Source organism: Lacerta agilis, chromosome 14, assembly GCF_009819535.1.
Source record: "Lacerta agilis isolate rLacAgi1 chromosome 14, rLacAgi1.pri, whole genome shotgun sequence".
NCBI lineage: Eukaryota > Metazoa > Chordata > Lepidosauria > Squamata > Lacertidae > Lacerta > Lacerta agilis.
This window is the reverse complement of record NC_046325.1, coordinates 23,445,928-23,464,653: the sequence shown is the minus strand read 5'-3', so window position 1 is coordinate 23,464,653 and position 18,726 is coordinate 23,445,928. Positions and strand designations below refer to the sequence as shown.

Sequence of the window (18,726 nt, the reverse complement as noted above, 5' to 3'; positions counted from 1 at the left end):
GGACAGGAGCTCACCTTGGACCAACAGAAGCTGTTCAGTCCAAGTTCCTAAGGAAAATTTTATTTGTGTTCCAAACGCATCACTGCGCTTGGAGGTGAATCTTCCCTCTGTTGAATTACAGATATGGTGTAGATAGGACATTTAATTAATTATTGTAGGAATTTAACCCCCACTGGTCTACTACCCCTAGTATTGCAAGATCATCATGAGAGCACCTGGACAAAGATTGTCATCCAAGAGCTTTATTCCTTTGGTTTATTACCACAACAGTTATTAACACTGGGCTTCAGCGAAGCAAATAATTTAGTTAGAAAGCTCCTATATGACACTGAATGACAGAATAATTTGGCCACCAGAAGGAAATTTTGTCCATGGTATGTTTATTTTCCACCTAGTCTTCTTGACACATTGGCACCCTACTTGCAAAATTTAACAGTTCCAAAATACAGATGCACTTTCACTTATGCAAGATTGAACATACTGCCTTCAGATGTACTTGAGAGTTGATTTCAAAAAATTCCACTGGAAAAACGCTGATATTCATGTGGAGATGGCAGTATTAAGTCAGTGGCTCATGTACTGCTAGGCTGTACTCTTTGTAAAGATTTGAGGAGTGAGGTTATTATGTCACTACTGCTATCTATACCAGGTCACTCAACCATTGCTACTGTGTCTTCTGGCAGATCAAGATAACCAGGTGACAGCAAAAACTGCAAAAAAATTTTTTTAAAAAAAATAGCCAGGGCAATTCAAATAAGATCTAATATTTGATGAATTTTCTAACATTGCTCACTATTTTTTTAATCAAATGAAAGCCTGTTGTCTCACATGTTTTATCTGCAGCTAAAGGATCATGTTATCAGTTCTGACATTTTTATTGATGTAAGCATCCAGAATGTATTTTGTATAGCTAACTATTTAGCTCTATTTCCATTATATTTTATCTTATTTTTTATGGCTAGTGGCTAATGCAAATAAAGTTTGTATCTGAAGAGGGGATTAAAAATGGTAACTGTTAATTTCACATATCGCTATTATTGCTTCAATGTATAAATATGTATAGTATTATTATTATGGCCATTTCTATACCACTTTATACAATATCTTTAAGCAGTGTACAGCAAAATAAAACACAGAGAAACATATGTTATAAAAATATACTATAACATCATCAATGCAAACTATTGAAGTGACTGGATATTCAGGGTTTCTAATAACCAGTTCATACATTTAACAGGTTCAACTGGCACTTTACCAACTCCAGCTGCAGATGTGGTGGAATTTGTGCTTGTTTAAGAGTTGACTCACCCCCAAATGACAATTTTAATGAAACTCAAGATGAACTCTTCATTTCCTCCTGAAAAGGGCTAGTTTTCTACATGGAGAGACTAATTTAAAGAACCATTTTTTAATTTCTAGAGTGGAAATTAACGTGGGTGGTTAAATCAGTCCACTTCCCTTATGTATTACAAATAAAATGTCTACACACAAAAAAGTTATTTAAAAAGGGTAATTGGTTACCTATAAGCTTTTTGTAAACAGAAGCCTCTTTAATGCTCCCAACACTTCCTGGTTTCTGAGTGTATAAATTAAAGGGTTAAACATGGGTGTCAGCACTCCATAAAATGCAGAAATTATTTTGTCAACTTCACGCGTGTTCTTATTTTGAGGGAGGAGGTATGTAAATATGCATGTGCCATAGAACATGCAAACCACAGCCAGGTGGGACCCACAGGTGGAAAATGCCTTCATCCTGCCTCCTGATTTCATCCTCAGGATGGCTGCAAGGATACGCATGTAAGAAAAAAGGATGAAGACAAGGGGCAGAACCAGCGTCAAAGTGCTAGTGAAGTATATGCTTATTTGGCTCGTGGAGGTATCTGTACAAATGAGTTTGAAAACAGCTTTAAATTCACATGATAAATGGTCCACCTCATTGTTTCCACAGAATCTAGCTGGCTTTGCAAGGCAGGGGACTACTGTTAACATAAAGGCGCTAAACCAAGTCACAGAAGCCAAGACGGTGCAAACTGTATTGTTCATTATGAGCATGTAGCGCAGTGGGTTGGAGATGGCAATGAATCGATCGTAAGCCATGACGGCAAGAAGGAAGCATTCGGTTGTTCCAAAGAAAAGGCCAGTGTAGAGTTGGGTGAGGCATAAAGGAAAAGATATGACGGGTCTGTCCACCAGGCAGTTGGCTATAGACTGTGGGACTCCAGATGATGACATGCACAGATCAAGGAGGGACAAATTGCACAGGAAAAAATACATGGGGTTGTGGAGCCGTGGATCGGCTATGACCAGCACCACAATGAGTCCATTTCCAACAACTGTAATCGAATATGCAATTATCATGAATGCCATTAAACCCATCCTTGACTTGGGGCGGCCCGACCATCCAATGAGAACAAATTCAGTCACTGCGGTCTCATTTTCTCCTACTTCCTGCATAAAGGCTGGTAAGACAGGGACGGGGAGAGATAAATAATGATGTTTAAATAGTTTTGAAATAGGTTAGAATGCAGTTGAACAAATTTATTTGTTATTTACTGGGCATATCCATTTTTTCGGATGCCTAGTTTATGTAACAGATGATGAAGCAATAAAGCATCAGACTGAGAGATTAAATGTGACCATATAGAAAAAATTATGAGCATAAGAAGCATCTAAATCTCAGATAAGTTTATTAATGTGGGCTGACACAAAATGCCTGAGATGTGGAGATCCCAGGGAGCATTAACAACGTTATTCTGTGTCTAGAATTGTAATGGTTGAGTTAATTATTTTATTCATTTATTTACCATCATTTCTAAGCAACTTAATTAAAAAGGATAAAAACAGAAACAGTAAAACAGAATGATAAAAAACATATAAAAATAGCAAAAATATAAAAGCAAAGGTGTATTTATATATTCCTTTTTATTTTATTGAGGGAAAGGAAGGTAGAGCCTTTTCCAATGGAATTTTCCATTAATTTCTATTATTTTGCATCTTTAGACACAGAGTAATCCTTCTACATAATACAATGACTATGGTCCATAACTTTCAAGGGCCAGAATTCTCCGTAATAGTGAATTCAGGTAGATGACTGCCTATCAGTTTGGAAACTAAACAATGCAATTTACAAATTAAGGAGTTGATTACTAGACTCTTGGCATGAAGAAAAATAGGAGAGTATGAATAAAAATAAAATTCATGTTTAACTACTCCCCCCCCAAACAAATCCCACTTGTATCAAATAATAAAGAAAATCAAGGAAAGATAAATAAATATGTTTCCTCCTTTGCTTCTATGGCAGGGCTGGGGACCCTCAGATCCAGGAGCTGAATGCAACCCTCTGGGTTTCTGCCCCCTGGCCTAGTGAAGAAGAAAAAGGATAAGAATAATAAGAATTCTACTCTGCACATCTGACTGTGTTGCCAAAGCCACTCTGGGCAACTTCCAATATATATATATATATATAAACATAATACAAATTTTAGCATTAAAAAAGCTTCCCTACACAAGGCTGCCTTCAGGTTTCTCCTAAAGTTTATACAGTTACTTATCGCATTGGCTCGGGGGTCCGATAACTCTTTGCCTCAATGAAAACAGGGATGCCCTAAGGAAAAGTGGGACATTCCGGGACCAAATAAAAAACTAGGATGCCTTCTGTAAATCCAGGACTGGCCTTGGAAGATATAGAGATTTGTCGGGTCTGATTTATTATTATTATTATTATTATTAGTAGTAGTAGTAGTAGTAGTAGTAGTATTTCATGGGTGGCCATTTAGAGGGTAAACGGACACATGTTTTCTTTCCACAATGTAAACTTTTAAAGGAAATTTATGATGCAAATATATGTCTTGCGAAACAGAACAAGAAAATAACATGGTCAACATTTTATCCACAACATTTTCATTTCTCCCTTCCCCATAGAGTCAGAAAAACAGAAATGAGCAAACCTTGCATAGTCAGTTCTATTAATTTTAACGGTCTTTTAGTACTTAGAGTGTGACTGCCAGTGGATGCAGCCCCTAGTACACTCTAGTAAGAAAATCACACAGCCTATGGAAACATCAATAGTTTTATTATAATACTAATGACTAGATACTGTTGTTTCTAGGAGAGTGAGGGAGATAATAGTATTTTGCACATTAAATATGGAGCAAAATTGATATAAATGCATAAAACATGTATTATGATATATAACTATTATAAAGAATAAAATGTGTAAGAAACTTCATTACTTACCTTCTTAAAACCCCTTCAATTCAAAAATTCAAAAATTCTCAGATTGAACAAATCCTACTTCATTATATTATCTGTTTTAATAGTAATATCCATACTTTATGTATGAGCTAGTTGCATCAAATTAGTTAAAACTGTGGTGGTGTTGTTTTAAAAAAGCAAATATAGGTAGAATTTAACTGTAAGGAAAGCTAGAAAAGAAATAACTTGGTAGAAATCCTGGTTTGAAATAGTCCTATTCATTAATACAAATACAATTTACATTACCTTTTAATGCTCTAATAGTTCAAGCACTCTTAGAAGAATTATCACTGGAGAATCAGGATTATTATTATTTTTTAAGTGCTAAGCAAACCACACAGATGGCGCCTGAGTAAATTAATAGAGATGTAACTAATTTTCAATGGGAGTTTTTATATAGGAAACAATGGGCTAGATTTTATTTTAGTATTCTGCTTTTTGCCTCCCCATTGGGTGCATTCCCAAATGTCTCATTACTTTCTGAAGTTACTCCATAACTAAAACTTATGACCACAGTGAATAACATTGCAAAAACTAACTTGAAAGTAGAATAACTGCTAAATATCAGTCAATGTGAAATGCCATGTTGATTTCAGATAATTCCTCCAGTGGAATTTATGTAGCATCCTTGCCAGTATGATTATTCAGTATATTTATACATCAACATTATTTAGTACTGTACATTGATTTAGCACTTTTGTGTCCCAACTTTTACTAACATGAGTTTGGCCAAACTGCGAGAGGCAGTGAAGAATAGGCGTGCCTGGCGTGCTCTGGTCCATGGGGTCACGAAGAGTCGGACACGACTGAACGACTGAACAACAACAACAAGTCCCAACTTTCTTCAACCAGTGATCAGTCCTTGGCCTGCTTAACATTAGCAATTTGGTATTATCATTTATTCCCAGACCATGCCATACCATGAGAGATGTGAAGCTATCACAAACAGTACATGACCAAAAAAGTCACAACTCTGTTGCCATCTGCCCACTTGTTTAAAGAGGGGAGAGGCTGCTTCAGATTTATCTGTAGTTTTAAGACATAGAGACTGTCTTGAAGTTCTTGGCAAAAGCACCTTTTGAAGGAGCCTCCACCCTCCCTTTCTGAAATATCCTTTCTGAGGCTCTTCCCCATATCTCCCTCACTGTCAGATGTCCAGGAGGTGGGCACAGAGCAAAGGCCTCCTTTTGTATCTGAAATCTGAAAAAAAAGTATCTTGTGCAAGTACATCAGACCCCATTGATGCTCTCAGTTAGATGGCTATAGTAATACAATAGATGAGCCCATATAAATGTCACAGAGTTGTGATCAAGATTTCACAATCTCAAATATTCTCATTTAAGATTGATAGCAGACAAATCAACTGAAATAATAAGCTGGGGTAGAGGAGAGAGAAGAGGGATGCAGGTGACGCTGTGGGTTAAACCACAGAGCCTAGGGCTTGCCGATCAGAAGGTTGGCGGTTCGAATCTCCATGACGAGGTGAGCTCCCATTGCTCGGTCCCTTCTCCTGCCAACCTAGCAGATTGAAAACATGTCAAAGTGCAAGTAGATAAATAGGTACCGCACCGGTGGGAAGGTAAACGGCGTTTCCATGAGCTGCTCTGGTTCCCCGGAAGCGGCTTAGTCATGCTGGCCACATGACCTGGAAGCTGTACACTGGCTCCTTCGGCCAATAAAGCAAGATGAGTGCCGCAACCCCAGAGTTGTCCGCGACTGGACCTAATGGTCAGGGGTCCCTTTACCTTTACCTTTAGAGGACAGAGAGTCAGGCCCAGGGTTTGTAGTCTGCAACAGTTTGCTTTAAGAGGAACTGCAGTAGGAATGATATAAACTTTGTCCATGTAACATAGGGACACTTGGAAAGTATGCAATCTTATATCATGGTCTCCACATTTCTGCAGTACTGTAATTTACATTTTAAAAAACTATCCTCATTAAAATTCATCACATTACTTCACATTTCTCCTAAGATACACATTTTTTGTGCAGTTTTGATTAATATTGTAAGCAATTTTCTTTTTCTATAAATCCACAGGATTTATATGGACTGTGCTCTGACCTCTGGCTATAAAGAAGAAGAGGACATTCTGGACAATGATGTTGGAGGGAGATGGAGAAATGTCTGGGGGGAGACCCCGAGATGGCGAAGGAAAATGGTTAGAAAAGGGATAGGGTGAGAATATTTAAAATATAATTAGGATGGCTTACTATGGTACCCTGAAGTCAGTGTGTTAAGAATTCAAGATTTTGAACTAGTGAAGAGATATGTGAATTTTTTTTATTAGCAGCAGTTTAAGTGAAATAAGATGTATGATTTGAGTTAAGAAGTAATAGGTTGTATATTGAAGTAAAAATAAATATTAAGAAGTTTGTCTAGATTTTTTGGATGATTTAAATTTTAGAGATGAGAAGTTATTAAAGTAAATTAGAATTGGAACCAAAGGAGAGAAAACGGGGGAAGTCACCCTGTCTAGATTCAAAACAAGATTTTTGGTTTTTTTGTTCTAAGCAAGAAAAAGAATTATTGGTGTTTTAGTGGTGGTTTGTATTTGTTTTTCATTATGTTTTGATTGTTGTGTATGTGTTGTTGTATGTGTTTTGTTGTTCTTTGTTTTGCAAAAAACCAATAAAATTCTTATATAAAATAATAATAATAATAATATTGCAAGCAATTTTCTGAGGTGCAATACATTTTTGTGTGTTTTTTTCATGAACATAGGCATTTTTAGTCACACTTTCACCTAATTCTGCCAGTCCTAGATGAGGGTAACACTCCCTCTGAAGATAGAAGTTTGCAGCCTAAATGCCCAGGTCTCTGCAGTAGCCAGGAATGCTTCTCGACAGCTTTTGGAAGTAATAAAGCATGAGACTGTGAGATTAAATGTGACCATATAGAAGAAAAAATTCTTAGCATCTCACCCTGACACAGCAAGTGTCTGCAAACACAAAAGAGTTTGCCACCAAGCTCATCTAGCCCAGCCTGTTGCCAGCTTCAACCATTCCTTTATATATCTGATTTTGCCTCAGTGATATATTCCTTATTTACATCCTGTAATGCACTTGATGTGGGGCTGTCTTTGAAAATGACTTAGAAACTTCATCTGGGTCAAAGACCTGCAGCCAGATTGTTGACTGGGGCTGGTTATAGGGAGCCTACAACTCTCTTGTAGTCTGGGAGCCAGTGTGGTGTAGTGGTTAAGTGTGGTAGACTTGTAATCTGGTGAACAGGGTTCGTGTGTCCGCTCCTCCACATGCAGCTGCTGGGTGACCTTGGGCTAGACACACTTCTTTGAAGTCTCTCAGCCCCACTCACCTCACCTTACTCATGAGCAACACTTGGGAAGATCCTGACAGGGAGGAAGGGAAAGGAGAATGTTAGCTGCTTTGAGACTCCTTCGGGTAGTGATAAAGCGAGATATCAAATCCAAACTCTTCTTCTTCTTGCTAAAACAAGAGAGGCTGGCTTCCAGCCTGTTTCCTGCACAATTAGTGCTAGTTATGGTGTATAAATCCCTATATGGTTTAGGTCCAAGCTATCTGAAGGACCTTATTCTTACATACAAACCTGCTTGGGTTTTGAAATCTCCAGGAGACATAAAGAGCTTTTAATGGGGTATGCCAATACTTTCTGTCCTATCTGTCACAGGGGCTAGACTAGGAATAGTCTGGCATCAGGGACTGGGCACTTGAGTCTCTGTCTAATTCCAGAGCCAGACTTTCAGGCAGTCCAGCTCCTGAATAACAAATTTATTTTATTTTGTGACGATCAATGCATATGGATAGTAGTAGTTTGAAATCTTACATATTTATTTTTAAATAAACACCTTATGCACATGAGCACACATATACAGACACACAATTTATTGAGAATCAGAGTTAAATTCAAACATATTCCTATTTATTTTAAATAAACTACCAAATCAAGTTAAAAAAAAGATTGGCTTGGGATATGGATATAACAGTTTATATATAGGAAAACACCAATATGTATTAGTGGATTAAAAGTATCTAATAACATACTTCTGTATTACTTTTTCCCACTCACCAGTCTCTTCAAGGACCCCATTACTTCCTGATTCCTGAGTGTATAAATCAGAGGATTAAACATGGGGGTGGCTATTGCGTAAAATACAAAAATTATCTTGTCACCTAAATGGGTTTCTTTACTCTGAGGGGTGAGGTAGGAGGCCATACATGAGCCATAATACATGACCACCACAGCCAAATGAGACCCACATGTAGAAAAAGCCTTCATCCTACCCCCTTCAGAATCTGAGTGCATTCTCATGATGGCGACAAGAATGCGTATATAAGAAAAAACGATGAAAATCAGAGGGAAAACAAGTGTGAAAGTGCTTGTAAAAAACATTCCCAATATATCAGAAGAGGTATCAGTACAGAGTAACTTAAAGACAGCTTTGAATTCACATACTAAATGGTCCACCTCATTCTTCCCACAGAATCGTGCTGGCTTCACAAGACAGGGAACTATTGTAACCATGAAGGCAGTCGTCCATGTCATAGCAGCAAAGGTGATGCAAATATTCCTGTTCATGATGAGCGTATATCGCAGTGGGTTGGAAATGGCCACATAGCGATCATAAGCCATGACAGCCAGCAGCAAACATTCACATGTTCCAAAAAGGAGACCCAGAAGAATTTGAGAATAACACAGCGGAAGGGACATAACAGGTCTATCCACTAAACAGTTAACTATGGACTGTGGGATGCCAGTTGATGAGAAACAAAGGTCAATGATGGACAAATTACAGAGGAAAAAGTACATAGGGCTGTGCAACCGGGAGTCATTTATGACCACCACAATAATGAGTCCATTTCCAACAAGGATGACTGCATAGGATACAATGAAGAGGACCATCAATCCCATTCTTGCCTTGGGTCGATTTGACCACCCCACAAGGATAAATTCTGTTACTTCCGTCTCATTTTCCCCTACGTCCTGCATGGGTGTAGACCTGAAACAGAAGAAAGGGAGATGCATTATCTCTTGATCTCCTGTCTCTTTCTTACCTTTTATTTATTGTCCTGTGAGTTTTCATTATCACACATAGTATTGTGTCTGTATGTAAAGGTATACATTAAGGAGTGATTGTCAATGTTTGGTTTTATGGTTAGAGAGCATGAGGGAGATACAGAATTTTTTAAAAAATGTAACCCAGTAATTTTTCCTCACTCTATGACCCACCATCCCAGAGCAGGGTAGCCTTCAATAATGTTAGAGGAAGCAAATAGATTAATAATTTTAGGAAATGGTCAAAGATACAAAGCTTCTGTCAGTTTTTAATCCAAGTGGAAACAATTCATTTCATTCCCTTCTATTCACTTTAGGTATATGCATTGGCAACATTTTATCAAATGAATATATGTTGATTATTTTTTAAGTATTGGAAGTCATTCCAAATACAACTTTTTAAAAATAGATCCATTTTTGAATAGTTCAAGGAATATCAATGTAGTGCCTTCCAGATGATATTTGACTACAGCTCCCATTATCTTTGAGCATTTGACATGCTGGCTATGGATGATGGGGCCTGTAGTCCAACAGCACCAATCTTTCAGTAACCACTTTGGTGTCTTCTACGATAGATATATGGAAGACACCATGTTAGCTATTGCTAGTATAGAAGATGGAATTCAATGAAGGAATGAAAAATTCCAATCCTTTCAGTCACAGTGCTTAAGGATAAACTAAACGTGGCATCATTCACACAACTGATAATTGTTTGACTTTTTTAAAATGTGTTAATTCATGTGAAGGATATACTCTGGAGGCAGTCGGAAAATCTTTTGTTAGTTTCCTGCTTCAGTCTCAATCTGGATTCTACCTGCCACATGCATACCACACCTGCTCTATATACTGGGTGTTGAGTTCCATTCTCACCAGTGGAAGCTTTCCTTCCAGTATAAATAACAGATGCAGGGGACTAGTCTGGACTGAAACCACAACAAAAGGCAAAGTGTTAAAACACCCATCATCTTCCACTGATCTAGGTTCCCTCCCCTCCATATGTACCTTCTACTTGCAAACCACTGAAAAAAATGCTAAGCACATAAAATGTATTATATTTAATTCAGCTCTCTGCAGGCCAATTTTTTGACTTAACATTATTTACAAGGTGGCTACCATATATTCCACCCTAAGTTCATTGGAAGAATGTGATGGATAAAAAATAAATTAATTAAAAAAGCTTTTAAATGATGTTTGCGACTCCATTTCGACTGTGATGATAGATGCTGAGAGATGCAATTAGACACTACAGGCACAATCCATTGAATGATACGTTGAAGTCCTTTAAAAACCATTCAAGAATTTAGCAATGGAATTGATTTCTACACATCTGGAATATGGCTCTCTCTACTGTACGCATATATTTTGGATTTCAATTGTTAAATGTAGGCATCAATATTATATAGTTTTTAAACATAAAGATTGATATAAATGTACAAATCAGTTAATTAGTATTATTTCCTTTTTTAAGAAAATGTGAACAAAATCTCAATATAGCAATAAGAAAATTAAACAAAGGACTTGCCTCTTTGTATTTCTTCAGAAGAAGAATTATCAGTCTTTCAAAGTGAATTGTCCCCCAGTTAGTGATTTATCTTCCAGATTGCACTGATATCACATGTGAGTAGAGTGGTGAGGACAGAATAGAATGTAGCAACATGAATAGTAATAAATTCTAAATAGTTCGTCTCCGTCTTTTTCTCTCTCCCCTTTGATTCAAATTTCTGTACTGACATGCAGTATCTAATCAAGTGGAAGGATTTATTAATGGTGCCGATTCATTAAAAAGGTGTGGGAAATCATTTTGGAAAGGTCCTAGGAAATAATTCAAATAGTCTTGGGTGTACATCTCAAGTCTAGAAGAGAATTATTAATCTGATATTTTTATTTTTCAACACTCACAATTTCTTCATAATTCCCAATGGCCATAATCCCAAATGCCTCATTTGTTTTAGAAATAGGGACTGAATGTTGTTCTGTTAATTTGCCTATACTTTAATACGTCAGTATACACAGTGCTTTTTTTTCTTAACAAATGTTTAGGGGTACTCTCATTTTGACTCAAGAAAATCACAATTTTGTAGCTCAAATTGGGGGAAATAAATACAGTAAATGGACAAAAGTACAGAGATTCACAAAATGTTTAGGGGTGTGCATACCCCTGCCCCCCCCCCCCCAGAAAAAAGCACTGAGTATACATGGATCCAATGCACATACTGGAAGCTCTTTTGTATTTAAAAATGTCCTAATGAAAGATTGTTTGCATTTTTTGAGTTTATTTCTCCTAACACACACATTTTTGCAAGTGATTTCCCCCAATATATGTTTTTTGTGTTATTTTCATTTGTATACACACTTCCCCAAAATATATGCTTTCTTGTGAACATTTTTTGACTGCAGAGCTGCAGTTCAAAATTTGGAGAAGTGCAAATTTGGAAAGATCACTATAAAACATGAGTGTGACTACTGTGTAACATATATAAACAATTTGGCACCTAAATAGTTTCTTCAGTTCGAGGGATAAGGCATCCAGACTTACCTGAGCCATAGTACATGACCACCACAGGCAAATGAGACCCACAGGTGGAAAAAGCCATCCTACCTGCTTCAGAAGGATAACAGTGTTCCAGTTTGCATATTGTTTAAGAAAATATGAATTAGGTTCACATCACAGTGAGAAAAGCATAGAATTTCACCCTATCCCTATAACATATATTATGGTACTTTTGTTTTATGATTAATCTTAATGGAAGTTGTGCCCTTTTTTGATGGACTATATGGAACTTGCTGAGCTGACCTGGAAACTTCGTGACCAGAGGGATGACGCAGTGGGAGAAGATTGGAAGAAATTCAAATTGTATTAAAAATATTATTGCAAGATTAAAGATTAGAAGTAAGATGGAAGATAAGATAGGCTGTAGAATTAGAAGATAGACTTAAGGTATATAATTGTTTGAATAAAGGATAAGGATAATAGATAAGAAGAGATGTTAAGGATAGTTATTAAAATTATTTTAATAATGCAAAGAAATTACTAAAGATGATTTTCAAGGAACGCAGGAAGAGAGGACGTGAGAAAGTCAACCTATAATGATAAGGAAGGAAGATAGGTGTATTAAGATTTAAGTGTTGTTTTTTATATTTGTGTTATTGTTTGTTTGTTTGTTTAGGGTTATTTGTTTGTCAGTGTTATAATCTGTGAAAACCAATAAAATTTTTTTTTTTAAAAAAAAGGAAGTTGTGCCCTTTTTGTAATCTTTATGTATACCACTTAGAAACATTGTTGGTTAAGCAGTGTATAAATAGCAGAATTGCATTAACCTGTTGTGTTAGGATACAGAGAAGCGTGAATTTGCTTCTTCTTTCAAATTGATATAAATGATTTCTTTCCATAAGTGCAAGGCCATATTTGCAAACCAATGGTCTCTTTCTATTTGTGTGATTCTGCAATTAAGCAATGCAATACAATCACAAAACTGCAGTACAGCCATATACTCCCTTTTCATCAGATGGCACCACACATCTCATAACATACTACATAATGTGCCATACAGCTTCTCCCTGTCATTTCTACAAACCTTAAATAGTCCAGCTGATCTTGCCACCTCAGACAGGCACAAAATATTGATTTAGCTCAAACAATGGGTTTTATATATTCAAAGAATATATAAGTGGGAAAAGATGCTATAAAGCAGTGAGAGCACAGAAGCCAACAGGGTCTATTGTGGGCAATAGGATAAACAATGGAAGTGTTTGGGAAGGTAGACACTGAATTGGCCATGGTGGATGGGAGTTGTTTGTAATCCATTTGGAGAGCACCACATTGTGTATCTCCAAGGTAACCATATGTACTGGTTCTTGGGAACACTTTAAATGACCTTTCCCCACTCCTCCATCACCTCATGGCAGGGGTTTGCTTTTCAACTCTTGGTGGCTTTACATATCCCCTACATGCAAAATCCATGGTCATTTTATTTCCCAGCTCCCTCAGAGGATAGGCTAGGAACATGGTGCTTTGTAAGAGCACTGTTCTCCCTTGGAATCAGTTGTCGGACACACAAGTCCTTCTCTAGTGGCATGTTCAGAATGTTCAGGCAGTGCAATTCCCAAATAACCAATATATTTTATTTTCTGATCATCAACTCTATTGAATACCATAGATTAGTTTTCCATAGATTAGTTTTCAAATATCCAAAATTTATATCTAGTTTTGGAAAAGGCACAATTATCCTAATCTGAATTATCCTAATCGGAAAATAAATACCACCATTCTACTTATTGGAAGATGTTGGTTGAATGTTGGAGTTCCCATTCTTTTAAAATTCTACTACAGTCAGAGTGCCCCTTACTAATACTTGAGCATAACTGATATAAAAATACAAAAAAAGCACAGTATACATGGAAGAGATTTAAAGTAATTAAGACCATTAAAGAAGCCTAATTTCAATTTGTACCATGGAGAGGGAGTCCTCTATGTTTGCATTTGTTGCCTATATGATAAAATCCCACCAAACAGCACATACTTTTTCATGACACCCCAAGCTCTTGCCAACACATAACTTATTAGCCCCCCTCCCCAGCTGATGCTAAATTCAATACATTTTAATACCGAAATGAAAGTTGCAAGTCCTGTAAGGGTTTCCATTTGGGGGCAATTAAGATTCTGGCAGCTGCCAGTAGTGTTCCAGTGAATTCAGGCTGAAAAAAGCCCTGGCAACCATCTTTCAGTTCACTGATCCACTGATTTGCTAAACAAAGCTACAGTGAAATTGCAATGGGATATTTGAGTATTTTAGTCATTTTTTGACTAACCGTTGTCCTGAATTTGAATACCTGTGGACTGTCCCACCAGAAATGGAAAAAGGTGCCTCTTTTTCTACATCCCTTCCAACACTTATAACAAGATTGTGATGCCATATGGGCTATTTGCACTTGTGTACAGTTCTATCTACATAAGATTTTCATAGAATACTCCCTTACATAAGCTGAGACTGCTGTTGAAAAATCAACAGAACGTTAGATTTCAAACATCTAATAACATAATTTTGCATTATTTCTTCCTGCTCATTAGTCTCTTTATTGCACCCATCACTTCCTGATTTCTGAGTGCATAAATCAAAGGGTTAAACATAGGTGTGACTACTGTGTAAAATATATAAACAATCTTGTCACCTAAATGAGTTTCTTTAGTTTGAGGGATAAGGTACGCAAACATAGCTGAGCCATAGTACATGACCACCACAACCAGATGAGACCCACATGTAGAAAAAGCCTTCATCCTACCCCCTTCAGAATCTGAGTGCATTCTCATGATGGCAATAAGAATGCGCATATAAGAAAAAGAAATGAAAGCTAGGGGTAAAATCAGTGTGAAAATGCATGTAAAATACATGCCCAGTGTGCTCGCAGAAGTATCATTGCAGAGTAACTTAAAGGCAGCTTTGAATTCACATACTAAATGGTCCACCTCATTGTTCCCACAGAATCGTGCTGGCTTCGCAAGGCAGGGAACTATTGTAACCATGAAGGCAGTCGTCCATGTCATAGCAGCAAAGGTGATGCAAATATTCCTGTTCATGATGAGCGTATATCGCAGTGGGTTGGAAATGGCCACATAGCGATCATAAGCCATGACAGCCAGCAGCAAACATTCACATGTTCCAAAAAGGAGACCCAGAAGAATTTGAGAATAACACAGTGGAAGGGACATAACAGGTCTATCCACTAAACAGTTGACTATGGACTGTGGGATGCTAGTCGATGAGAAACAAAGGTCAATGATGGACAAATTACAGAGGAAAAAGTACATAGGGCTGTGCAACCGGGAGTCATTTATGACCACCACAATAATGAGTCCATTTCCAACAAGGATGACTGCATAGGATACAATGAAGAGGACCATCAATCCCATTCTTGCCTTTGGTCGACCTGACCATCCCACGAGAACAAATTCAGTTACTTCTGTCTCATTTTCCCCTATGTCCTGCATTACGGCAGATCTGAAATTGAAGAAGGGAAATGCATTGTCTCTTGAGCTCCTTTCTCTTTATTACCTGCTATTTCTTGTCCTATGGGCTCATTATTCCACAGATTATTTCATTTGTGGGTAGGCATGCTTGCATAGCTCACAGCCAGACATACAGAATAGCAAAACACAATAAATTTAAGCATGTGCATCACATCTCAATGTTTTAGAAAGCATTAAGACAATATTATGAAATGTGGTATCAAACGAATAATGGTTCGTTTTATGACATTGAAGTTCTTTTACATGTCACATCACATTCATTCAGAAAAAAGTACAATACAGTAAACCTCTGTCCACCTATTACCAACTTTCCTAGAGTGGGATAGCTTACAATGTTAGAAAAAGCAAATCAATGAACATGTAAAATTATACAGTATGGGTCTCCTGTGAAGTGAACCTAGAAATCAGCAATTGAATTGATTTCTTCATTAAATATATTTTATCTAATTGGGTCCCATATTTTGGACATGAGCTTTCAAAGAGAGAAATTGATATAAAAGTACAAACTGATTAATATTATTTTCATCTGTTTTTAAAATAGCCTCCCCAGTATGAAATTAAACAAAACAATGCCTCTTTGTATTCCTTGAAAAGTAGAAGAAAAGTTGATGATAGTGGATCATCTCCCAGTTATTGATTTATTGTATTGATACCTAGGGTTGCCATATTTCAAAAAGTAAAAACCAGGACACCCCGAAAGTTACAGACTTTACAAAAACACCAAAAAATATGCCCAAGTTTGACTTGCCTAAGATCCAGAACAAAGCACAACCTTTTGGAAATTTCCAGTAATGTCCGGGAGATTCCGTACGTATATGATATGACATAAATGTTTATAAAATCAAAATACTCCTCCTCCCATTCTTTCTTTCTACCCCTTGACTGAAGTACCTGATATATAGGCTGAAATGCAACCACTGATCAAGTGGAAGGATTTGCTAATGCTGTTGATCAAACACTGCTCATTAAAACAGGGTGTAAGATTGCTTCGGAAATTTCCTAGCAAACAATCCTAATAGACTGGGGTGGGGATTTAAATCTGTTTAATTGATGAGCAAAGCCTAACTTTAGTCTAGAAGGGAACTTTTAATCTGATATTTTCATTTTTTTAAGGCTCACAATTTCTTCACAATCCCCGCTGGCCACAATCCCAACATGCTTAATTTATTTTAGAACACCCAAGAAGGGATGTTATTGTGTTAATTGGGTTATTTTTGCCCAGGCAGGTACATTAGAATCATAGAATCATAGAGTTGGAAGAGACCACAAGGGCCATCCAGTCCAACCCCCTGCCAAGCAGGAAACACCATCAAAGCATTCCTGACAGATGGCTGTCAAGCCTCCGCTTAAAGACCTCCAAAGAAGGAGACTCCACCACACTCCTTGGCAGCAAATTCCACTGTTGAACAGCTCTTACTGTCAGGAAGTTCTTCCTAATGTTTAAGTGACCCATGAAAGCAGCAAAATAACCAGACTGTACAACGGTGATGGGATAAAATCAGGCCAATTTTTTATTGACAGCAGCAGGCAGGGCAAGGATTGGCATGGCATTGGGTCTCAGGATCAGTTCATCATTCCACAAGCCCCATGTTGATGGAATGGATCAACCTGTACAATGGGAGTCGGCCAGTGTTGAATCTGGCAGTGGTGCAAGCCAAGCAAGCAAGGTCTCACTGGGGGACCAGGGTGCAGATTCCAACCAGGCAGATACCAAACCCACGCTTGGGTTTGCCATGGTCAATCCTCCCCTCTGGCCCATTATGGCTCCCCTCTATACTATGTTGATCCTGATCAATGCCATTTCCACCACAAGGGAGGATCTCCCACGGTCCAACTCCTGCCAACCCTAACCTGCTCCCATGGCCAATCCAAAGGCCAAAATAAAGATCTTCCAATCAAATGTCAATTGCCGCTTTCTGACAGGTGAACCCCTCATAGACGAAAGAAGTTCACCAACTCAAACCTGATCAAGGGGTGATGGATTTTCCAGGCCACCCTAGAGCATTATAGCATGCACCATTTGCCACTGCCATTGCACCCCAGCCACCTGCAGGGGCTGATCTCCACTCCAAGAGCATTGTTGCACCAAGATGACTGGGTGATGCACATTTTCAGATCGTCATCAGGCAACGAGGCAATATGTTTTTAAAATGGTCCACTCCAAGTAAACAGCCTGTTGTGTACACAGGTTGCTTTCAGCTAGATAAACGACCAGCAGGTCTAGTGAGCAGAAGTACTGAGTGCCTTTGGAAAGCGCTAGGGTAGCATATCTGGGCTCCTGAGCCCCACAGGGGTGCCGCAGAAAGAATGCAGTTGGTCAAGGGAGCTGTGGACTCAAAAAAGTTGGAAACCTCTGTTATAAGTGGGATCATCTTAATAGATGGTCCTGGTTGTGGGCAGGAGAGCCAGTGTGGTGTAGTGGTTAAGAGCGGTAGACTCGTAATCTGGGGAACCAGGTTCGTGTCTCCACTCCTCCACATGCAGCTGCTGGGTGACCTTGGGCTAGTCACACTTCTCTGAAGTCTCTCAGCCCCACTCACCTCACAGAGTGTTTGTTGTGGGGGAGGAAGGGAAAGGAGAATGTTAGCCGCTTTGAGACTCCTTCGGGTAGTGAAAAGCGGGATATCAAATCCAAACTCTTCTCTTCTTCTTCTTCTTCTTCTTCTTCTTCTTCTTCTTCTTCAGGCCCTCAACCCAGTCCTTCCCACCCTGGCGTGGGTGGAGTCCTTACCCTCATGCCAGTGTGGCACCATGATTACCCAGGGCTAATTGCACAATCAATTTGCAGGGTTATCGTGTGGGGGAGTATAAAAGCGACAGTGTGACACACTGCTGAACACCTGCCCACCCTCCCTTTTTATTTAGGTGTCTTCTGGCCTTGCTTTGACATTTGGTTGGTTACCCGCCTTGGGACAGGGACCAGGTAGGAATTTTTCCATTTGGCAAAATTGGCACTGGCCACTTGGTTTTCGCCTACCTCTTAGCAATCGTCACAACTTTGTAAGGTTAGGCGGTTAGACATTGGCTTAATTTTGAGTGGGGGAGTGGTCAGCCATCTCCCTGCCCCTTCACTTGCCAGGCCTCTGGGAACACCAGAGAGTTGTTGGCAGGTTCCCCCAAAGCAGCTACCCTTTGGGTGGTTTACCGTTACAGACCTCCTGCAAAGGGGGCAGGAGTCAGATATAGTTTTTTGTCAATGCCTAAGCCAATACTGCTCACATTTGTAATTCAATAAAGTTGTGGCCAAATTTTGCCCAATAACCTTAAACTTAAATTATGTGTCCATGTGATGTTCTTTATTCAATGGGGTTGGTTTGAGGGTCTTGACACGCAATAATATAACATTGTGTGTGTTATTGGTTGTTTTGTGATGCTTCCCCAGTGCTATGGAATTAGGCTGCAGCATTTGGGA

At 38.4% G+C, this 18,726-nt stretch overlaps 3 protein-coding genes across 3 annotated transcripts; all 3 read right to left on the bottom strand.

The window, feature by feature from the left end:
* Nucleotides 1-1,521: 1,521 nt before the first annotated feature.
* On the bottom strand, nucleotides 1,522-2,376 carry LOC117057814 (olfactory receptor 13H1-like). The gene has a single exon (XM_033168656.1). It carries the CDS (start codon nucleotides 2,374-2,376, stop codon nucleotides 1,522-1,524), a length of 855 nt encoding a protein of 284 aa, XP_033024547.1.
* Nucleotides 2,377-8,284: 5,908 nt separating this feature from the next.
* Nucleotides 8,285-9,223, bottom strand: LOC117057813 (olfactory receptor 13H1-like). Its single transcript, XM_033168655.1, has one exon. The coding sequence runs from the start codon at nucleotides 9,221-9,223 to the stop codon at nucleotides 8,285-8,287; it is 939 nt and encodes a 312-aa protein (XP_033024546.1).
* Nucleotides 9,224-14,336: 5,113 nt separating this feature from the next.
* LOC117057812 (olfactory receptor 13H1-like) lies at nucleotides 14,337-15,275 on the bottom strand. The gene has a single exon (XM_033168654.1). The coding sequence runs from the start codon at nucleotides 15,273-15,275 to the stop codon at nucleotides 14,337-14,339; it is 939 nt and encodes a 312-aa protein (XP_033024545.1).
* Nucleotides 15,276-18,726: the final 3,451 nt, after the last annotated feature.